The sequence below is a fragment of the Momordica charantia genome, assembly GCF_013281855.1.
Source record: "Momordica charantia cultivar OHB3-1 chromosome 6 unlocalized genomic scaffold, Mcharantia_2.0 BLBB01000006.1, whole genome shotgun sequence".
Lineage (NCBI taxonomy): Eukaryota > Viridiplantae > Streptophyta > Magnoliopsida > Cucurbitales > Cucurbitaceae > Momordica > Momordica charantia.
Genome location: NW_028275164.1, coordinates 8,964,863 through 8,989,067, shown reverse-complemented (window position 1 = coordinate 8,989,067; position 24,205 = coordinate 8,964,863). Strand labels below are relative to the sequence as shown.

Here is a 24,205-nt window from a genome sequence, read left to right as displayed (position 1 = left end):
AGTTTGATTTTTTTTTTTAATTACTGAAAGCATGGCCTAGATTGATGTTATAAAGATATGTCATCACATGTCAGTTTTGAGTATGTGGTTATAAAGATATGCACTTTCTGTTTTTTATTCTTTGGTGTGGATTGACCTATAATGAAACATAATGCAGCAGCAGACATTGACACTGACACGTCATCAATGACGGCAACTTTTTAATGTAGATGAAATAAGATATGTATTAGTAGATGAATAACCCTGAAAAATTGAGACACATCTACTCTTCTTTAAGTTGAAAGTTCAAATCGTAATACTCCATTATAAAAAAATAAAAAATACCACATTAGATATATTTACTTTTTACCAAAATGGGAGGTAAAGGTGAAATGAGAAGAAAAAACTGTGGTTAGGATTTTGAACCCAAATCAACTCTAATTTACCAAAAATGCATTGAAAGTATGTGTGGATTACAGAAATTTGCATAAAATTTACTAAACTTCCACTGAGAAATATCTATATATTATTTGCATAGAAGTTATACATTTCATCCGATCTTAAAAATATATAAAAATAAAGCAAATAAAATAAAAATCCTCCTTCAAGTTAAATTGAAAGAGTCAATTGGATGAAGAGCAGTTATTCTAAGGTCTTGGCCTTGTGTCAATAACTTCATCCTCTCATTCTTAGGGTTATAAGAGACTAAATAGAATTCAAAAATATGAGAAATAAGACATAACATGTTCCCAAGACTCTAATAAGTTGAAGGTTAAATGGTCGTCCACATCCTTGATGCAAGTATTGATTTGGTATGAAAATATCAAAAGCTTTGGTCCACGAAAAATCTTCTTCCATCTTCCACACGCGGTACACGTAATCCAGGATAAGCAAGAGGGCGCCATTAAAGACTCCAATGAAACAACAATAACAAACACGATGAGGAAAAGAAATTTCTTGGAATTTCTCCTCTTCTATATCCAAACTGTATATGACCTTTGTAACAGGTAGTTGTAAGTGAGTTCCAACCCAATAGAGGCCTCCATTGAAGTAAACACCATGTTCTTCCATTCTCACATATGGAGGCAGAAAGCCAAGAGAGGTCCATTTGTGAGTTGTGCCAAATGTGAAAATCTCCACCAAGGTAGCAAGTTTGTCCCGAACAAAGGAGAATCTTGCTAATTTGTACTGCTTTGTCTTAGGACTAAACCCAAATCCATAAAAATAATACTGCCATATATCCTTATCTGCATCCGAGATGGGCGGTTTGAAGTACTCATTTGTCATGGGATTTAATATGAAAGCTTCACCGGGTGGCATTTTGGATATGAAAGCTTTACAAGGTAGCGTTTTGGTTCTTCCATGGCCAAGATAACAACAGAGGAGTCCATTGCATGAATTGACAATAGAGATACTGGCAGAGGGAAAATTAGAATGGAAGCTAAACGAGGCAACAGTGCTCATCCCTCTCACGTCTACGCAATGGAGATTGGGATCGCACGGAAAAATATTGGCAAAAAACACATTGGAAATTGAGATTGAAGGATGGAACTTACAAGTTAAGACCAAATTATTCCATGCTTTACACACCAGCCGACGACTGGGCGCTCAGGTGGAAGTGGAAGCTCTGAATTTGGGTTGATTTTCCTCTTCTTCGAATTCATACTTTTCCGATTCTGTTCACCGATGGGAGAAATCTGAAATTAAGTTTTTTGAAACGTAAACGTTGCCGACTCATTAGGGTTTCTTTTTCTATTTATAACCAAAACAAACAGATAGGTTAGGTTTTTTCGTTTACGATTTTCTTTTCCATATGTTTGTATTATTATTTTCTACATTTTAAATTTTCTTTTCTATATTTATACATCAAATTTATTATAATTTTTCTGATTTAAAGATTTAAGCAGGAGACTAGGGATTGCTTGGGAGTGACGATAAAAATAGTGATTTTGAAAAAATAGATTTAATTGATTTTCAAATAGTTTAAAAATTTAAAGTGATTATAAACTTTTCTAAAATCAAATTTTTAGTTTTTTTTTCCTCCTTAAAAGAAATTGAAATTGAACATCTATCCTTGAAAATGAGTGAGATTCACTAAAATCTTTCCATTTTGAAATTTGAGTCCAAAGGTCTTTCCATAATTGAAATTGAACACAAAGATGTTCCATAATTGAGATTGAAATTAGGGAGAGACACGAGATTTCATTGAATTGAACTAAAAAATATTTCATATATTGAAATTGAAATTGAATTAAATCTTTTCCATCCTCGAATTAAAATTTAACAAAGAAATTTTTTCGTCCTTTTCCATCCTCAACTTGAAATTGAAAAATTGGAGATAAAGGAAATTAAAATTAAACTTGCTGGCCGTTTCGGGTTGGCGTCGTGGCGCTAGGGTCAGCCGCTTGTCAAGCGATAGGAGAGAGCAAGAGGAACTAGAAAAGACTAAAAGATGTAGGGTAAATACTTCGGTTGGTTCGGGTCAAACTGATTATTATTAAATTTTGTGTGTAATAGTGTTAAAGACAACGATACTCCAAGTACCCTCAATGGTATGATATTGTTCGAGCATAATTCTCATGGATTTGCTTTTGGTTCCACCCAAAAGGTCTCATACAATTGTTCACATCATGTATCAATCCCTTCCCTAGCCAATGTGCGAATTTGTTTACGTTACTCTTACAAACCCAATAAATAGAATTTTAAACTTTCAATTTTGTATCTAATAATTTAATTTTCAAAATGTGTCAAATACATTGTAGATGAATGAGACATGAAATTGAAAGTTCTTATACACATAATTAAAAATTTTCGTGACACACATCATATACTTTTTAAAATTTAGAGAATTATTAAACATAAAATTGATTAGAGAATTATTAAACATAAAATTAAAAATTAAAATCCTTGTTAGACACTTTTTAAAGTTTCTTGACTTACCATATACACATTGTTTGGGACTAATTTTGTAGTTTAACTTTGATATTATAACCTTTTTTAAAAAAAAAAGTAAAGTCGCATTCTACATCATTGCCAACCTGTCCAAAGCAGTACCAAGGCATAAGTGTCGTCTTCATCGATGACTGTACCGGCCGGCTTAAACTATAGGTTAGTGAGGCTATTGTCTCTACAAAAGTTTAACGCTTTGGCAATGACAAATTTCGTCACTGCAAGATCCAAAATCGTCGGCAAAACCTTTTGTTCATGTAATGTCAAAACCTGTAATAGATCATAACAAAGAAAAAAAAAGTTAGTGTTATGTACTTACTAGTGTGAACTTAGAGTGAACTTAGCATAAGTCAAACTTACTCTCGATACGACTTTATCTCTGCACAGTTGTTCAGTACATACCAATGTCAAATTTTCTTTCATGTCTTTGAATTGATGTCCCTAAAGGTCCTGCACTTAGCCTGAATACATCAAAATGTCCACAATTTTTATCACCAGCAATAGTATCATCGTTGCGTTCATCTCTATTGAATCTCATTTCAATTCCAATAAGATACAATGAGCAGAAAGTCAATAAATCAGCTTTAGTTTTTCTATTTGGTTTAGGTGGTCACAAACAACTGTCCTTTTCAAGGGTTTATCAACTACTCTCTCATGATTGCTCAATTTTTTTTTTATTACTAGATACAGAAGGGCTCGAACCTAGATCTTGGGTGTCAAATTAATGTTGAAAGTTTGTGATGAACACTCACAAATTGAGAACCAAACAATACTTAATTTGAGAATACACAACTTCACTTGTATTGAAAATTTCTCACAAAATGTACACTTGGTTCATAAACTCTCTCAAACCCTATGTTTTTTTTTCCACACATTTGCTTGAATCACATCAAAGACAACTCTATTTATAGGACTTCATGAAAGTATTTAGATTCCTAAAATAAATCTTTATCTCATGAACCCAATTAATTCATAGTAAAAAGCTAAACACATGAACATACAATTTACTACTACTATCTAGTTCATGTACGTGTATCAAGAGGTTGTGAATTCGTCTCCTCATCCTCACATGTTGTACTTAAAAATCCTTGCCAAACATTCTATTTTAAAATGAAAGTGATTTTGGAATGAGTAAAAGTGATTCTAGCAATGCAAAAATCACTCACAAACATGCTCTAACTCTATGGTATTAATTTATAATTGATATGATTTTGGATTTTGATATGATTTAAGTTTTGTATTATGAATTAGAATTACATTTGTTTTAGATATTATTTTGATGTAGGTGTCATGTTCCTATTATGATTAGGAATTATCTTATTATAAATATGATGTCAGGTTTGTACCAAGATTAAGAAAAAGTAATTCAATGAATATTTTGTATGATGTCTGTTGGAGGCAGATTTTCACATGCCACGTGTCAACATTGTAAAGGTACTTGGATTAAAACTCATTTTAGATTTTAATAATTTATTAAGTCCTTTCAAGTCGGAAACCGAGGCACGAGCCGAGCTGCTCATTCTCTACCATTGGCCTACTTAAATGGTTCGAGCCGACCTGGAAGTGAATTCAAGGGAATGTCTCTAAAAACTGACAACACGCCGCATTTTACGGACGGTCGGACAACCGTTAGCCCGATGTTGGGACTCCTATCGAATCCAACCCTATAAATAGATATGTCTGCCTTACCAAGTATGCGAATCCATTTGCATTCATTGAGTTAGATCGGATAAGATCTAACTTGCTCGTCGGAGTGCTAACCTTGTTTGCAGGTTCTTCAGAGGGCTAGGAAGACCCACGTACTCCGACCTTTGTGGATTCCGAGCTTGGTCTTTTTGGATCAAACAATGTCCGTCTTTTCTCCGCTCTAAGAGCCTCCCAAATTTATCAAAAATGTATCGACTCTCATTGTGATTTGATGCAATCGTTATACACGAGCTTAAAATTTTTTTTACCTTTTCTAATTCAACAAATAGCAAAAGTAGGATATCGGACCGATAACCTTAAACGTAATAGTAGGTATCTTTGCTACTTGAGCTGCCTTCTCAATGACCTTTTACCATTTTGTTTATCATCGAGAGTTTGGAGTGGCAGTTCATCTTTAAAAATCGTTGCAAGCTTTAGAAAATATAGAGAAATGTATACATGATTTTACTTTGTTTTTTAATTTACAACATTAACAACAATTTGTCGCTTTGGCCGAGTGGTTAAGGCGTGTGCCTGCTAAGTACATGGGGTTTCCCCGTGAGAGTTCGAATCTCTCAGGCGAATTCTCACTCACAAATTAACCATGAATTGGCACTATTTATAGACAATTAAGAACATGGGGTTAGGGTTTCATCTTTCTTTTTGACACCTTAAGGTTGGGCATCAAATTTGGATAATGTTCATATTACTCCCCCTTAGATGCTTATTGTTTATATGAAAGTAGAATACAATAAATTATGCTCCCCTCATAGAAACATCACTTAAGATCTCTGAGCCGCCGTATTCCAATGTCGCATACCAATCTTTCAAATGTTACAGTAGGTAATGTCTTTGTAAATAAATCTACTAGGTTATCCTTTGAACAAATTTGTTGAATATTAATGTTGTCATTTTCTTCAAGATCATGAGTGTAGAAGAGTTTAGGTGAAATATGTTTTGTTCTATCCTCTTCAATATATCCTCTTTTGATTTGGGCTATACATGCTATGTTATCTTAGTATAACATCGTTGGAAGATTATTAGGAGACAAGCCACATGTTCCACGAATGTGTTGAGTCATTGATCTTAGCCATACACATTCTCGACTAGCCTCATGAATTGCAAGAATTTCAGCATGATTTGAGGAGGTAGCTGTTATGATCTGTTTCACTAATTGTCATGATACAACAGTTCTTCCACATGTGAACAAATAACCTGTTTGAGATCTAGCTTTGTGTAGATCATATAAATATCTGGCATCTGTATAACCAATTACTAGATCAAATTTTGATTTGTTTGAATAAAACAAGTCCATATCAGTCATTCCTCAAATAACGAAATATATGCTTGACTTCGTTCCAATGTCTTTTTGTTTGAGAAGAACTATATCTCGCTAATAAATTAACTGAAAATGTTATATCTAGTCTTGTATTATTAGCAAGATACATAAGTGCACCAATTGCACTAAGATATGGTTCTTCAGGACCAAGAATTTCTCATTATCTTCTCGAGGTCGAAATATATCTTTGTTCACATCAAGTGAACAAACTTCCATTGGTTAGTTCAATGGATGTGCTTTGTCCATATAAAATCTTTTTAAAACTTTTTATATAAGTTGATTGATGCACAAATATCTCATCTGCTAAATGTTCAATTTTCAAGCCAAGGCAAAATTTTGTTTTTCCGAGATCCTTCATTTCAAATTTTTTCTTAAGATACTCTATTGCCTTTGAAAGCTCTTCAAGAGTTCCAATTATATTCAAATCATCAACATACACAGTTATAATAGCAAATCTTGACTGTGATTTCGTTATAAAAACACACGGACAAATTGAATTATTTTGGTATCCTTCCTTCAACAAATATCCACTCAGGTGATTGTACCACATTCGCCTTAATTGTTTTAATCCATATAATGATCTCTGTAACTTTATTGAGTAAAGTTCTCGAAAACTTTGATTATATGTTTCAGGTACCTTAAATCCTTCAAGGATTTTCATATATATATCATTATCAAGAGATCCATATAAATATGCAGTAACTACATCCATAAGATGCATGTCAAAACTTTCATATACAGTCAGATCAATTAAATATCTTAGTGTAATCGCATTCACCACTGGAGAATATGTATTCTTATAATCAATACCAGGTCTTTGTGAAAACCCTTGGGCAACCAGTCTTGCCTTATATCTTGTGACCTCGTTGTTTTAATTTATTTTTCTTACAAATACCTGTTTGTGTCCCACATGTTTAACATCTTCTGGTGTTCGGACTACTGGTCCAAAGATTTCAAGTTTTGAAAGTGAGTTTAATTCTGCCTAGATTGCTTCTTTCCACTTAAGCCAATCATTTCTTTGTTGACATTCTTTGATAGATTTTGGTTCAGAATCTTCACTTTTGGATATAATGTCTAGAGCTACATTACAAGCAAAAATGTTGTCAATAACCATATTAGTTTGGTTCCATCTTTTCCCTGTCATGACGTAATTTATTGAAATCTCATTACTATCTTCAGGTACTTGACATTCCTTGGTATTTTCATGAGTAGTCATATTCAGGTTTTCTTCTGGAACATCCACATTCTCAATCGAATCATTTTGATTATTGACAACTTTTCTTTTTCGAGGATTTTTATCTTTAGAACCCATTGGTCTCCCACACTTTTGGCGTGTCGCGGACTTATAAATGACAACTTGTTGTATTGGGATATCAATTTTTTATGGAGCATTTGCAGCTGGAATATATGACTTAGTCACTTTCTTAGCATCTATAAATGCATCTGGTAATTGATTTGTTATATTTGACAATGGATTATCTTCTGAACTTCAAGTTCACTTTGATCTGTACAGGGATCTAAATAAGACAATAAATATGCATTCCATGTAATTTATTTTTCTAACTTCTTAATTCCTCCCCCTAATGTTGGAAAGTTTGTCTCATTAAAATGACAATCAACAAATCGTGCAGTAAATACATCACATGTCAGAGGTTCAAGATATTTAATGATTGATGGGGAATCAAAACCAACATATATTCCCAACCGTCTTTGCGGGCCCATCTTAATACGTTGTGGTGGAGCAATGGAAAAGTATACTGCACATCCAAAAAATCGCAAATGGGAAATATTCGACTCTTAGCCATAAGCTAATTGTATTGGAGAGTATTTATGATTGGTTGTTGGCCTAATACGTGCAAGTGATGCTGCATGCAAAATCGCATGTCCCCACACAGATGTAGGAAGCTTAGCTCTCATAATTTCAAGAGAGCATCATATCCTGGAAATTCCTCTCCATTGCTTGTACAAAGACACGAGACAGCTATGGCAAGCTATAGCACAAACAGAAAACAAAAATTAATGTATTTATAACATCAAACTTTTCTCTCCGAAATAACAAGTTCATTTCAAAAATCAGATAACGTCCTAAAGTTCACAGAAAACAATTTTTTGTTAGACGGTGGGCTTGAACTCTCCCATTGTCGACCTAACATTACAATGTACTTAAACGAGAAAAGTTTATGACATAAAAACTTCCCATATACACCAATTGAATGTAATGTCGTACTGTCAATTAAAGATCAAGATTTTTGGAGCTTTTTAATACAGATGTTCACTAGAGAGGAAGAGAACAAAGAATGGTAGAAAACTGTGAGGTATCTTTTTACTAAACTTGATTAATGCAAAAGCAGAGCCCGTAAGCAATACAAAAGAAGCCCTAAGACAAAAGCTACCCACCAATTCGAGAGGGTGGGGAATCTCTCCCAAAATGCTAACACAGTAGCCAGAACACATAAATCAAGGATGATCCCCTAACGACATTCATTCCCCCTTAAAAGGACTACATGCCTCCCGCACCTAGCTATATTGTCTCTCTCTTGGCCATTTTGGCCTACATCTGCTCAATTACCTCTTTGCCCTTCCTAATATATGTTTTTAAAGTCGGGGTCTAACACCTCTCTCCCCCCATCAACTGTCACCTTGTCCTCAAGGTGAAATGCCGAAAATTGCTTGCTGATTTCTCGAACTGATTCCCAAGTCACTTCCTCCTCCGACAATCCCTTCTAACTGATCAGTGCCTCCCTCTCTCCGGTGGTAGTGTTTGTTTGGAATGCAAATACAGACTCCGGTTCCACCAGCCATTCCCAATCTTCAGAGAGTTGAGGTGGTATTTGCAGTGAGGCTAAAGCTTCACCAATAGCTTTCTTCAACTGAGATACATGAAAAATATTGGGTGAGTCTTAGCTTCCGCGGCAAATTTAGCCGATAGGCCACTTTCCCAATTGGCTGCATTATTTCACAAGGCCCAAAATATTTGGGACTCAGCTTTTCATTCCTTCGTTTAGCCAGGATACACTATCTATAAGGACGTACCTTAAGGTACATCTTCTCTCCCACCTCATGTTCTACTTCCCTGCGGTACTTGTCCGTCTGATTCCTCATTCAGTCTTGGGCCTACCTCAGGTGGTCTTTCAGCCACTCAATCTCTTGTACGACGTTTCCTTCTTGGTCACTTGCATTGTTCTTGCCCCTGCATAGAATTAGGGTTTTTACTGGTAAGCGTTACAGTTCGAGTGGGAATTACCTCGTGGGCCTTAAAAACTATCTTGCTTGAAATTGGGTGAAAATTCGTCTTCGCAGTCGAGGTCTGGCCTTCTGCCTCGCGGACAGCCTCATTGATATCCTCGATCAATTGGGCCTTGCGAATGACCGGGTCCAACCCTTTGGGCTCTATAGCCCTGACTTCAGCTCAAATGATCAGGTCTAGCCCATTGAGAAAAGCACTCTCTAAGAAAGTAGCTCATACTTTCTTGGGTCCATGTAGGTTTGTACAATTAATTTTTGGAATCCATTATTTTTTAGTTACATTTTTCATAATATTCAATTTGGGCAAATAACATGATTTATGTCCAAATTTACCACAAGAAAAACACAAGATATTATGTATGAATTTTTCTCTTACAAAAAATTTATGCACATTCTTTTTCAGATAAGAATTTTTCCCTATTTTCTATGCCACTCGCAAGTCGCATGTTACCTACTTGATGATTATCTCGGGATAGGCAAGCTCATTATGGTTCTATAAAATGACTATTTTATATGCAAACAATTAATCGTGATTAAATTCCTCATTTGAACTTTTCTTTGAAAATTTTACAAAATTTGATCATATTTTTGATTTTTCAATTTGGGTACTTACCTGTATATTAGTATGAAATCTTCACAACAAAATCATATCAATGTAGTAAGTGGAGAAATACTTTTGGGCTTTTAATTAAGACTTAAAAAGGGGAAATTCGAGTTATAAATTAAATTTGTATAACTTAAATTGGAAAGAACGTGTGTACACTTGACTTGTCTCTATATATATTTCTTCTTTTTTTATTATTCCTTTTTAGTATAAAAAATACGGGGATGAAGAACTGAATCTTCAAGCTTAAAGAGAGTACATATGTCTTTAATTATTTATCCATTAAAGGTAGTGGGTCGCACGTTGCCTAGGTAATGAGTCGTCGTGCAGCGGGTGACGTCCCCATCGTGTAAGTACTTGACCAAGGGATCCATTCAGTGGGCCTACTAGAGTGTCGAGGTCCATCATATAAATCATTACGACATCGTATAAATCGTGTCTCACCACATTATTATAAATCCTTTCAAACGTACAACTTCCTCTAATTATTTTGTAGAAATACAATATTTGGTTGATTTGAAATTTTCTTCTCCCATCTCAATAATTTGAGCTCATTCATTTTTTCGCTAACCCATTCTTTCAATGATTACACTAACTCATAGTAGTTAATTAAAAAACTCTTTTTAAGAATTTCTCCACCAATAAAGAGCAACATAACAAAATGATCAAACCTGAGCTTAGCTTAACTGATTAGAGCACCTATTTACGTTAGTTCGAATTTCTAGCCCGACATGTTCTACAAAATGTATAAAAGGGAGATTTAAACTTTCTTACAACTGCACTAATCGACCTTTTTCTTAACTGAAACTAAATTGGTATTTTGGTTCCATATCATGTGTGAACAAACCAAAATGTTTCTCCATCTCAGAAGGCCTCAAATTTTCATCAAATATGGAAAACAAATACGTTTCAATAGCTCTTCCAGGCCTTCTTGGAGTCCCACTCTGAACACACCTAATCAAATTTACATAGTATGTTTCTGCAACCACACTCTCAATTATAGTATTGGTGCCTGCACCCGATGGCCAACCGCTCTCCGATATCACAATCGACACATTGGCTCCACCCGAATTCTCAAGAGCTGCATAGAGAGCATCGATCATTGATTCGACATAGTTGTGGTACTCCAAATTGCCATCTGCAATAACACCTTGCGATTCTTTTAGCAAAGCATAGTCAAGGTTCATTTGCCTGCTGAGACCAATATATGAATAGTAGGTATACAAATTAGCAAGAAGTGGTGAACCTTTCTTAGCCAGAAAGCTGACAATTGGTTCTATAAATTCACGAGCATCGGACCCGAACGAGCCTGCAGATGGAGGATGTGAAGTCCCCAACAAGGCCGTGGATATTACTGTGGAGATCTTCATTTGATCCTGCAAATTGGCTGCTGAAATTGCACTATAAATGTTTCTCATGGCCGGTAGAACATAACCAGCAAAAGAATCAGATGGCTGCACTTCATTTCCAACAGTAATGTATCGAAATTTGACGTGGGGAACGAAGGCTTGAATGTTCATTTGGACCCAGTTTGCTGCAGAAGAAACATTAGCAACACGTTCAAGGTCAGTATTCGGGATGCCTACAACGACTTCTATGTTCGATCCTCGAAGAGCATTTAATATAGTTTGGTCTGTATCATAAATCCTCATTCTTTTTATGCCAAGGCTTTTGTATAGTCGGACTACTTCTCCAGGTTCTGGCAAATTGTCTCCCTTCGTGCTGTAGCAAACACCAATGGCTTGTACAGTTTCAACTATATGAATGCACAAACAAAGTAACACTTGATCAGTTTGAAAGGCAGAAAACACAGATTCAAGCACCATAAATTGTTCAGCCACTCCAAATTGATTGAATCCTTCTAGTTTTTGACATGGTCGGTAACAATTCGATTCATTTTATCATCAAAACATTCGACAAGAAGCATGCATGTTCGTAAATCCTGTAATATATACACAATAAGATAAAGTTAAATGCAAATCAGACCAAGATGTTAACAATAACGTAGAGAAGAAGAATGAACCGTTTGAGATAATCAAACTTGTTGGATATCCAGTTTAAAAAGTTAGACCATATTATATTTAATGTGAAATTACAAGTTTAGTCTTTTGAATTTTCAAAAATGAGTATATTAAATCTATAAACTATAAAAAGTGTCTTAATAGGTCTTTGAACTTTGTATCTTATACCTTACTAAATTAATTTGTGTCTAATAGGTCCTAAATTTTATAAACGATCTAATAGGTCTAAAAAAAATTTAGAAACAAAGAGCAGATGGATCTTATCTCCTACTTCGAATACTAAATCCTATCTATTGATCGAAAGATCTTCTCAAATACCGGAAGGGTCTATCAAACACAAAATTTAAAATCCAAGGACTAATAGGCACTTTTTTTCAAGTTCAAGAACCAACGAGACACTTTTCAGGGCTTATAAGACACAACATGGAAAGTTTTGAGACCTACCAGATATTTTTCAAAGTTGAGGATGTATTAGGGACAAGTTTATGACCAAACTTGTAATTTAACTTTGGAGTAAGGAATACAAATATGGAAACTGAGCTTGAATCCGATTTGAAAACTCCATTGCAAAGAAAAACAACAGTTAAATGGGGAGAAATGCATCCATAAGAAGGGGAAAGATGAGTACCAGTGGGGCGAGGGCCGCCGCATTGAGGAAGTCGAACGAAGCTGCCAATGCCAGAGGCAGATCCAAACGGCAAAAGGGCCATGGAATCCACTTCTTCAATCGCCAACGCCACATTTCCCGATTTGGATCCTGCTTCACCATAAAACGAGAATCATTACAACACTATAAACCCCAGAAAACTTGTGCCGATTGATCGGCCGTTCTTCAAACCGAAGAAACTGGTGCAATTTCTAGAATCAGGGAGAAAACAGAAGGATTTAAAGGAAATTAGGTATGATTTGGAAACCTGGAGAAATGAAAGCGCCAAGTAGGAGTAGCAGAGAAGCGGAGCAAAAGAGTGAGGAAGCCATGAGGCTATGGAGAAATCCCATTGACAGCGATTACTGCCGTTGACAAATTGACTCCTGCCCTGCTTCTCCCTACACTTCCATGTGTAAGTGTGGGTCTATTATTATAAATTAAAAGTATGCATTTATTATATCAATATCAATATTCTCTTTGTTTCTGTCGAGCATAGTTCCACGGTAATTGATATATCTAATCAAGTGGTTGTGAGTTTGACCCTCCACCTCCACTGAAAAAATATATATATTCTCTATATTTTTCATCCTTCAACTTCCACCTTTTATCATTAATTAATGTCTGTTCCTACCATATGCTCATATTGACATATATCATAATTACAATTATGAGATTCTTGAATATTTTTACATAAAGCATGCATTAAATGTTAATAGGATAAGTTAATTAGATGAACTGAAAACGATAAGTTATTTAGATTAACAGTTTAACATAAAAAGAGTAGGTTTGCGAGATAAAATAAGATATTAAGGATATAAAATTATACTTAAATTGTATTATGAGCGCTACCCTCAATTTTATATGGTCAATCTACTATCGTGTGTTACGTTGTATAAAATCATTATTGGTGTCACCTCAACATTCAAGTAAGAATGTTAACAACATAAATTTATTATAATGATCGATAATAAAAAAGAGTCGTGGTTGTGATAACTTAAATAAAACAAATTAATTTAAGTAGGATAATGATTGTAAACTATTAGAATATGATACTTTTTTTTTAGTTCAACAGATGGAGCGAAGATTCATTGATCTATAACATGTCTTTGACTTATACTTAAATAAATTTGATTGATTTTGAAATATTCAGTTCACTTTTGAATGTCAACTAGAGCATAATTTGAACCATTAAAATATCTTATTCCTTTTCTAGAATAGAGGTTCGATCCCCCAACCTTACGTCTAATATACTAAAAAAATTCACTTTTTGATGGCTATGTAGATTTAAGTTGATTCTATTAAAATAAACTATCTAAAAACTCACTTGCACCTCTACCTGTAATCAATCCATGGTAGTTAATCAACAGTGCTTTTGAAAAATTTTATATAATAAGAATGGTTGAAGAAATTACAATAACAAAGCCATACCTTAAAAAGATGAGAAATCAGCCGCGAGCATTGGTTAAACAGTTCACAGTAGACATCATTATATGATATTAAACTTACATTCGAGTCGACTAATCGACCTTTTCCTTTAACTGACACTAAGTTGGTACTTTTGTTTCATATCATGTGTGAATAAACCAAAATGTTTCTCCGTTTCAGAAGGCCTCAAATTTTCATCAAACATAGAAAACAAATACGTTTCGATAGCTCTTCCAGGCCTTCTTGGACTCCCACTCTGAACATGCCTAATCAAATTTCTATAGTATGTTCCTGCAACTTCATTCTCAACTACAGTATTGGTGCCTGCACCCGACGGCCAACCGCTCTCTGATATCACAATCGAAAAATTGGCTCCACCCGACTTCTCGAGAGCTGCATAAAGAGCATCGACTGTTGCATCAAGAAGGTTGTGGTACACCAAATTGCCATCTACAACAGTTGGGAAATTGTAATCGTATAGCAAAGCATAGTCAAGGGTGATATCCCTGTTGTTACTGATATATGAATAGTAGGGATATAAATTAGCCAGAAGTGGTGAGCCATTCTTAGCCAGAAAGCTGACAATTGGTTCTATAAATTCACGAGCATCGGACCTAAACGAGCCTGCAGATGGAGGATAGGAAGCCCCCAGCAAGACTGTGGATATTACTGTGGAGACCTTCATTTGATCCTGCAAATTGGCTGCTGAAATTGCACTATAAATGTTTCTCATGGCCGGTAGAACATAACCAGCAAAAGAATCGGACGGCCGCACTTCATTTCCAATAGTAACGTATCGAAAATTGACGTGGGGAATGTAGGCTTGAATGTTCCTTTGGACCCAGCTTTCTGCGGAAGAAAGATTAACAACACGTTGGAGGTCATTATTCGGGATACCTACAACGACTTCTATGTTCGATCCTCGAAGAGCATTTAATATAGCTTTGTTTGTATCATAAATCCTCATCCTTTTTATGCCATAGCTTTTGTATAGTTGGACGACTTCTCCAGGCTCTGGTAAATTGTCTCCCATGCTGCTATAGCAAACACCAACGGCTTGTACAGTTTCAACTATTTGAATGCACAAACAAAAGTAACACTTGATCAATTTGGAAGGCAAAAAACACAGATTAAAGCACAATAAATTGTTTAGCCACCCCAAATTGATTGAATCCATCTAGTTTTTGACATGGTAGATACCAAATCGATTAATTTTATCATGAAAAGATTTGACAAGAAGCACGCATGTTCGTAAACCCTGTAATATACACAATAAGATAAAGTTGAATGCAACAACAATATTGTAGAGAAGAAGAATGAACAGTTTGAAACAATTAAACTCGTTGGAGATTCTGTGAGCATGGATGAAAACGTTACACTAGCAAGTGAGCTAGGATACTAATTTGATTCACTAACTCAATGCGGAAAATATTGATATCAATTGAAGAAGAAATGACATTGCAAACATTTCAACTCAAACACCTCCTATTTTAATACCATTTTAAGTTACAACTAAATTTTAAAAAAAAAAAAAAAAAAAAAAGTTAAACCATGATATATTTAAGGTTAAATTACAAAGTTTACCGTCTAACCTTTTAGAGGTATGTCTATTAAGTCACTGAATTAAGTGGCTAGTAAATCTTTGAACTTAAAAAAAGTGTCGTAAGAGATCTTTGAACTTTCAAGGTCCCTAACTAATTTGTCGTCTAATGGGTCCGGTCCACATATTTTATAAAATATCTAATAAAAGATCTAATAGGTCGGAGGTCTTACGCGATTTTTAAAGTTTAAGACCCTGTGAGGAACTTTTTAAAGTTCAAATAATCCATTACTCACGACTTATAAGACACAACTTTGAAAGTTTGAGACCTACTAAATATTTTTCAAGGTACGTGCAACTATTAAACACAACTTTGAGCATTTAGGACCAAACTTGTAACTTAACTCATAATTAATCTACTTCTCATCCTCATTAAGGAATTCAAATATGGAAAGTCACCTCGAATCCTGAAATATCAGGAAGATTTCAAAACCCAATTGCAAAGAAAAACAAAAGTTAACAGATAAAATTTCAGAAGAAAAACCGCAGAAATGCATCATAAGAAGCGGAAAACAAAGTGGAAGCAAGTGATGGGGATGAGTACCAGTGGGGCGAGGGCCACCGCATTGAGGAAGTCGAATGAAGCTGCCAATGCCAGAGACAGATCCAAGCGGTAAAAGTGCCATGGAATCCACTTCGTCAATCGCCATTGCCATCGCCATCGCCATATTTCCAGACTTTGATCCTGCTTCACCACAAAACGAGAATTGCTACGGTTAAAACCCTAGAAATTGATCAACGATTCTTCAAGCGAAACTGGTGTAGTTTCGGAATCAGGGAGAAAACAGAATGATTTGAAGGAAATTACCTATTATTCTGAAACCTGCAGAAATCAAAGCGCCAAGGAGGAGTAGAGAAAGGGAGCAAAACGTGGAGAAGAGTGACGAAGCCATGAGGTTGTAGAGAAATCCATCTACAGCGATTTCTTTGAATCTTAATAGTGGAAATCATACATGCTTCTGCGGTTGGCAAATTGACTTCTGCGGAGCTTGTCCACAGACTTCCATTGGAAAATTCTACGAACATTTCACACGGTACTGATGTTGAAAGCTGAACTCTCGAAAATTCTTGAGAACGAGGTGAACGTGTTCGGGAAATGGACTCAAATAACCTCCTCAGCTTTCATTTCGCTCAAATACGAATGATCACTGTATTATTTTAATGAATTTTAAAATTTTTGAAATTACGTTTATACCCTCAATTAAAAAACAATTGTTGCGCTTCGTTTCCCCTCGTTCTTTTTTCGTGTGCGCGCTTCATCTTCTTCTGTTCGTTTTCTATCTTTCTCTTCTCGTGCAAGAAAAGACGTTGGTTCTTTGTGGATTTCTTCCGTTGTGCCATTGGAGACTCATTTTCTTCCGTTGCGTGTCTCACCCGCGAAATCGAGGTTACAATTTCCCTAATTTACACTTTTAGTTAGGGGTTTCTCTGATCATACACTCCATTAGATTTCTCGGAGCACGATCTCATCCGAGAGGCCCCGAAAAATTTAACAGAACCTAAAGTGAAAAATCGAGATTCTCAGGTGAAATCTCCTTCTTCTACGGGATCTCGTGCGAATTTTCATAATATAAAAATCAAATATACATCTCGGGCGAAAATACTTATATTCGCCGCGAGAATCATCAAAAAAATTCAGCAACAAATGTCAAAACCAACACATTGTACACAAAGGAAAAATAAAGAAAACACAGATGCAATCTATTTCCACGAAATAAAGAATATATATATATATATATAAAAAGGCAGAGATGCATATGTGCGATTTTATACACAAAAACAAATCATCAGTTTCTAAAGGAAATATCACCTACCTCGTTGGTGGTGAAAAAATTTATTCTTCTGAGTGGTTCAGATTCAGTAACGTACAATATTCTTATTGTTCTTCTAAGAGTTCGGTACAAAATGCACGGATGAATAGAGTTTCCTAGGAATTGTTAGCTCAACATTAAATATGTGGGGAAGTTAGGTGTTTGCATTAATTGAAACAACTTCAATTTTCGAACGAGACAATTACGTTTCAGGATCGTGAATTTAATGTAGGTCAAGCACATTTCTCGCCTAAATCTCGCCCCACAATCAAGAAATTCATTCTTGTTACGCTAACTCATGTGGATAGAAGACCTATAAGGAGGTCAACCAAATTACAATCAGCAACGGGATCCGCAAAATCTTCAAGACCTTCCAATTTGTTGACTATTACTTACATATGAGAAAAAGCTGATGTAGGTCATTTAAAACAAATTTTGAGGGGTGGATTATTTGTTTTATAGGAAGATTATTTGAGTCAATTTCCCAACGTGTTCGTTGGATTCGGAAAATTGACAGAAATGACCCAAAATAGTTCCCACGAATGTTATTTTTAAAATAAAATATTTCTATAATTCTGATGACTTAATAAATTGTAACATGATTTTCGAATAGGAACAATACTTACATTTATCGGAAAAGCAGTTTCGATAAATTATGTTCGCGAAGAAATAATAATTCGAATTATTCTTAGATAGACTCAGTTGAATTTTGATGGGTTTGTTTATTTAAGATTAAGCTCATTCGATTAAACTAACTTGCACTGGAATCAAATGAATTTTTCACCTTAAATCATCTCAATAAATTCCCTCTAAACTCTATTTCTTTTTTCAATGGATTAATTAAAGGTACTTTTTAAGATTTTTAAAAATAAAAAATGGTTTAGAACTTTATAACGAAGATAAAAATACTTGGAGACTGTTTGGTTTGAGATTTCAAAAAGTAGTATGAGATTACGATATCTTATATGGAAATAAGATATCTGAAAATCGAAGATAATTGTGATGGGTAATTTACGAGAATATCATCAAATTTTCATGAAAATAAATTATATATATGTTTTTTTTTATTACTCTAAAAATTTTGTTACGATAGACATTTATTAATAGCTAATCAAATTGAATTATTATTAAATATTTTATATTAATTATGTCTAATTATTGAATTATTTCTAATATAATATACTTTGATTCAATTCAACCCAGTTTTATCTTTTTATTTAGTTTTCATTAATTTGTAAAAAATGATTTACATCAATTAAGTTTAATTAGTAAATTGATGGTAAATAGTGTTATTTAAGTTATTGTAGTTAATAATTTAAAATCAATCTATTGAATTAGTTTTATTTAATAATCCATTTTAATTTATTAAATTATATCTAAAGTATAAATCATATAAAATTTATTTTCGAAAAGAAAATCACATAAATTTTATATTCTAGTTATACCGAACAACTAAGCACAACGATCTATTGAATAAATAATGCTAAATGTTATTTAACTAAACTCTAATATATACCTGTATAATTAATTAGTACAAATTTTATTTAAAAAATTAGTATACATTTTTATTGGAAAACTTTAAAAATATATATTTGAGTTAAAAATATTTAAATAATTGAAATTCCCAAATTTATTAAATTAGTATAACAAAAATGTATTATAATTAATTAGAGGCTTTTGTATGTTGTTAAAAAGATAAACTTACCCACTTTAGCATAATTCATCGCTAATTGACATACATCTTTAACTAAGAGATGTGAGTTCGATCTCCCACCTCTACATGTTGTACTAAGAAGAAGAAAAAAAACCATGAAAATGGAAGGATAAAGTATTAAAAACTGTTTACCAAACATGAGAAGTGATGGAAGTAGGCTCTCGTCGTCAGCCAGACATGACTAGGGAGGATTGTTGGTTTTGTAAAGTATGGAAACAAATTCATACATTGATCAGGGGATAGAGTGATCATATAATAAAGATAATTATCTTCATCTGGACCTTTTGGGTGGAATCAAAAAGAAGTCGTAAGACTCAAAATAGACAATAGAGATACTTTAGTTACTTATGCTATCGCTGTCCTTAACAAATCTCCAACCAAAGGATTTTTAAAGTGCTTCTAGAAAAAGCATTTAACTATTTTTCTTCTAAAAATGCTTATATAATACTTTTATTTTAATATAACATGTGGGGTTGGAAGATCGAACTCACAACCTCTGAAAATATATGTCAATTATCGCGCAACTATGTTCGCTCAGGCAAAAAAAATATTTATATAATACTTGGAAACACTTTTCTAAAATCATGCCAAACCACATCCAGATACATTCTCTCAGCTGCTAAACAGAAACCTCATCTGGGAAAGATAAGAATAAGCCAACATTATTTTGTTTCAAGTACATGTAGAGATTTGAACCTCCAATTTTTTCGCCAACGATATATACTTTTATAGTTATGAGCATAGAGAGTATTCCTATTTCAATAGTAAAAAGTAGATATTTTTATTTACCTAATAATACATTACAATTGAAGCCTAGAGATTCAAACCTTCAAACTAATGTCTTAATCAGTTAAAACATACCATACGACTCTTAAAGTCTTAACTGAAACTAAGTTGGTACTTCGGTTTCTTATTAGGTGTGAATAAACCAAAATGTTTCTCTATTTCAGGGGGCTTCAAATTTTCATCGAACATAGAAAACAGATAAGTTTCAATAGCTCTTCCAGGCCTTCTCGGCGTCCCACTTTGGACAAAGTTAATCAAATTTCTATAGTATGTACCTGCATTCTCAATCGTAGCAGCAGTCCCTTCGCTAGATGGCCAACCGCTCTCCGATATCACGATCGACACTTCGTTTCCACCTGACTTCTCAAGAGCAGCGTAAAGAGCATCAACCATTGATTCAAAAAGGCTGTTGTACATGAAATTGCCATCTCTTATTGCAAGAGCTGGCGATTGCATGAACAGAGCATAGTCAAGGCTGATGGTTCGGGCGATATCCGTGTAAGTGAAGTAGGGATACACATTAGCAAGAAGTGGTGAACCATTCTCAGCCAGGAAGCTAACAATTGGTTCGATAAATCCACGAGCCTCGGAGCTAAATGAGCCGATAGATGGAGGAAATGAGGAGTTGGACAACAAGCTGATGGATATTACTGTGGAAACCTTTATTTGATCCTGCAAATTGGCTGCTGAAATTGCACCATAAATGCTTCTTATGGCCGGTAGGACATAACCAGCGAAAGAATCAGATGGATGGACATCATTTCCGATGGCGATGTATCGAAATTTGACATGCGATATGTAGGCTTGAATGTTCCTTTGGACCCAGTTTGCTGCAGAAGAAAGATTAACAACATGTTCAAGGTCGGTATTTGGGATACCTACAACGACTTCTATGTTCGATCCTTGGAGAGCATTTAGTATTGCTTCACTTGGATTGTAAATCCTCATCTTTCCTATGCTATTGTTTTTGTATAGTTGTACTACTTCTGTGGCACTTGGTAAGTTGCTGCCTGAGCTTGCATAGCAAACACCAACGGATTCTGCAACTGCAACCATATGAATGTAGCATTTGATCAATTCGAAAGGCAGAAAACACAAACTCAAGCAGCATAAGTTGTTAAGCCCGCCCAAATCGAATGGTTGCAGTTGACAACAATTCGACTCATTTTATATCATCAACAGATTTGCCAAGAAACATGCAACAATAATTGAAGAGAAAGGAAAATACAGTTTTTTAGTATGAGAAACGTTTGAAAAAATCAAACTCAGTTAGATATATTCGGTAGGATGGGTGGAAATGTGACACTCATGTGCTCACTCAGTCCTCTTGATGTCCTCTGAAATGGAAAGTTCTTCTTCTCCGTTTGATCTTCAAAGTTCGTTCAAGTCCTACGAGTTGAAACCTTAGACTCTGTATGATAACCATTTAGTTTTTTATTTTCTGTTCTTAAAAATTAAGCTTAGAAACGTTACTTTCATCTAGGTGTTGCTTTAGTTTTTATAAACATTTTCAAAATCTAAGCCAAATTTTGAAGACCAAAAAGGTTTTGACTAAGAATTCAAATATGTTTTCAAGAGAGGTATACTATCGAAGTTGTACAAAAAAACTAGCATAAATTTTAAAAACACGAAATAGTAACCAAACAGAGTTTTAACAACACAAAACTTCATCTTGTTGTATCCAGAGTTGGGTTCGAGTGGGCAAAGCCTCTCGAGATTAGAGAGTGAGTCATGAGCACAATGCAACGGGTGGAGCTCGATACCCGGTTATAAAAATAAAGGAAAAGATTAAGAAACTCAAATATGGAAATTTGCCATGGATCCCAAAATATCAAGAAGATTCTAAATCCTATTGTTTACATCTGAAATCTCAAAAGCTAACCTATAAATGCAGAAGAAAAACCACAAAAATGCACATCCATAAGAACAGGAAAGCAAAGTAGAAACAACTGAAGGGAAAAAAGTACCAGTGGGGCGAGGGCCACCGCATTGAGGAAGTCGAACGAAGCTGTCAATGCCAGAGGCAGATCCAAACGGCAAAAGAGCCATGGAATCCACTTCTTCAATCGCCAACGCCATCGCCATATTTCCCGATTTCAGTCCTGTTTCACCATAAAACGAGAATCTTTACAACTAAAACCCCAGAAAATTTGTGCCAAATGATCAGAGATTCGCCATAATTGATTTTTCCCTTCATCTTCTCGAAACCATGGAGAAAACAGAAAGATCAAAGGAAATTACCGAATATTCGGAAACCTGCAGAAATCAAAGCCCCGAGCAACAGTAGCGAAACGGAGCAGAACTTGGAGAAGATCGATGAAGCCATGAGCCGGCACTCAAGGGATCCAGAAAACCATCTGCTTCGCAATTCCGAAAGAGAGAACCCTGAAACCTGCTTAATGTTGGCGATTTCTTTGAGTCTTAATTGTGAAAATGATACGTCGCTTCTGCTGTTGACTCATTGACTTGTGTGGAGCTTGTCCCCAAGCTTCCATGGCGAATTAATGCAACTGGAAACTGACACGGTGTTGAAGGTTGACGCATTGAAAACCCCATAGGAGAGCTTTGAAGAAAATTGAGTGAATGCTTTGGTGGATGAATTTGAGCCTCTGGCTGGTGGAGAAACGGGACGGGGTTGAGTATGAACAAAGTAAGTATCAAATTCTGTTATTTTAGAACTTTAAATTCAATCTCCAACCTTTAAAATTTATTAAAAAATGTAACCAATACTTTTTTCAGTACACAGCGGGAGAGCGACAGATCCAACTTAACCTCTTTGATCAGAGATATATGTCTTTGATTAAAAAAAGAAAATACTTATACTCTTTAAATGTTTGACAAATGAATTGCAAAAACAAATTTTTTTTATTTTTAAGATAAGATGAGTTATCAATTTTTAAATCGCGACAAGGACAAGATTTGGTTATTACCCTCGGGATATTATCTTCAAAAAGACACTTTTTCATTAAAAAAAATTATAAGAAAATGGAGTGGCATGATTTGGACCATGAATTATCACGATGGAGGCACAAGTGACTATAAAATTTCTGGAAGTATTTTTTTTACCCTACGATTTTGTCTTTATAAATTATTTTTTAATATTGATTGATCTCATATCATTTTTATACATGCTAAAATAACAGATAGTAAATGAAAGAAGTATTCATACACGTAGTGTTGAAATATTTCTCGTCAAGTGAATATGAGTATGAATTGTTCCATTTGTACTTCTGGGTTAAGATTTCATTTATATCCCTATAATTTAAGAACTATCATTTAACCATTAAAATTGTTTGAAAATAACTCATCTTTCATCTTAAAATGAAGATGAATATCTAATGTGAGAGTGAGATGTGTAAAAAATTGAAGGGTTTTAGACTCATTAAAAATTGGTGGGTGTCATTTGAGGGGAAACAATTTTGGAAGTTATGATATAATATTGTTCCTTCTCTCATAATCAAAAGATTTAGGAAGAAATAAAATCTTCGATGGGGCAAGCAAACCATAGACGACAGACAAAATTTGGGGCCTCGGTTTCCTATGTGACAAAGATTAGGGCTTATGAATAAATCCAAGACAACTAAGCTTAGGACCACAAGTTACTTCTTAATTAAATTTCTTACTTTGGGTAGAGACACACAAAACTGTGTGTCTATACTAGTCATTTTTTTTTCTTTTTCTTTTCGGTGTTATCCTACGCCCCATACTTTTCACGAACCATTCTTCTACAATTTTTCTCTTCGGAACATATTCATCCAGCAAAGCTTTATCTCTAGATCCTATGATTTTTCTCGATGTGTGTCGTGTCTTCTTCATTATTGATTAATTCTTCCTTATTTCTTGTTTTTCTTCTTGAAAAAAAATTATATATATATATATATTCTAATTTCATCAAAGTGTATAGCTCGATGGTAATTGAAATATGTCTCTAATCAAGAGGCTGTGAGTTTGATCTCCCACTCCATATGTGGTAGTAAAAAAATATATATGTTATAATTTTTAGTTCCTATTTATATTTTTCAATCACATTAATAAAAATATTATTTATCATTTTCTTACTCATCAAATGTATAATAAACATTTTAAAAAACAATATAAAACAGTAAGTTTAAATATTTTATTTTTAAAAAAATTCATGTAAAACTTTGATTTTCCCCTTAATTTAACTTAGATCGGACAAGAAGGAAAAAAAAAAGAAATGATTAACAAACCCATTTGTTTTCACTAAAAAAAATATAAATAAATAAGAAACAATAAATAAATATTATTGAACAACTTATGAGTTATGACTCACTTAATAGGGTTTAGTTGATATTTTTGTTGTTTAAAAAAATTGGACATTTTTGTAAGAAAATTAACCGGACCGGAATTACACTCATCCACACGGTGACCTTTT

General features: G+C 34.4%; 3 protein-coding genes, 1 long non-coding RNA gene and 1 other non-coding gene across 7 annotated transcripts; 1 reads left to right on the top strand and 4 right to left on the bottom strand.

Moving 5' to 3' along the window:
• Positions 1-482: 482 nt before the first annotated feature.
• Positions 483-1,707, bottom strand: LOC148210643 (uncharacterized). The gene is made up of 2 exons (XR_015791786.1): positions 1,536-1,707; positions 483-1,393 (listed from the first exon to the last, which is right to left on the bottom strand). It is a non-coding gene; the product is annotated as an uncharacterized LOC148210643 (long non-coding RNA).
• A 3,410-nt stretch (positions 1,708-5,117) lies between these two features.
• On the top strand, positions 5,118-5,199 carry TRNAS-GCU (transfer RNA serine (anticodon GCU)). The gene has a single exon. It is a non-coding gene; the product is annotated as a tRNA-Ser (tRNA).
• Positions 5,200-10,480: 5,281 nt separating this feature from the next.
• On the bottom strand, positions 10,481-13,094 carry LOC111021643 (glucan endo-1,3-beta-glucosidase-like). 3 transcript variants are annotated; one of them, XM_022298667.2, is made up of 4 exons: positions 12,739-13,091; positions 12,453-12,581; positions 11,050-11,559; positions 10,481-10,941 (listed from the first exon to the last, which is right to left on the bottom strand). In XM_022298667.2, the coding sequence occupies exons 1-4, from the start codon at positions 12,821-12,823 to the stop codon at positions 10,601-10,603; spliced, it is 1,065 nt and encodes a 354-aa protein (XP_022154359.1). In that variant the 5' UTR covers positions 12,824-13,091; the 3' UTR covers positions 10,481-10,600. The 3 variants fall into 3 exon arrangements, with proteins under 3 accessions (XP_022154359.1, XP_022154361.1, XP_022154360.1); XM_022298669.2 differs by having other exon boundaries at positions 10,481-11,559; positions 12,739-13,094; XM_022298668.2 differs by lacking the exon at positions 12,739-13,091 and having other exon boundaries at positions 10,481-11,745; positions 12,453-12,576.
• Positions 13,095-13,881: 787 nt separating this feature from the next.
• Positions 13,882-16,953, bottom strand: LOC111021658 (glucan endo-1,3-beta-glucosidase). The gene is made up of 3 exons (XM_022298684.2): positions 16,307-16,953; positions 16,043-16,183; positions 13,882-14,969 (listed from the first exon to the last, which is right to left on the bottom strand). The coding sequence occupies exons 1-3, from the start codon at positions 16,389-16,391 to the stop codon at positions 14,008-14,010; spliced, it is 1,188 nt and encodes a 395-aa protein (XP_022154376.1). The 5' UTR covers positions 16,392-16,953; the 3' UTR covers positions 13,882-14,007.
• A 2,826-nt stretch (positions 16,954-19,779) lies between these two features.
• LOC111021653 (glucan endo-1,3-beta-glucosidase) lies at positions 19,780-22,463 on the bottom strand. The gene is made up of 3 exons (XM_022298680.2): positions 22,051-22,463; positions 21,777-21,911; positions 19,780-20,855 (listed from the first exon to the last, which is right to left on the bottom strand). Exons 1-3 carry the CDS (start codon positions 22,133-22,135, stop codon positions 19,903-19,905), a joined length of 1,173 nt encoding a protein of 390 aa, XP_022154372.1. The 5' UTR covers positions 22,136-22,463; the 3' UTR covers positions 19,780-19,902.
• Between the last annotated feature and the right edge of the window lie 1,742 nt (positions 22,464-24,205).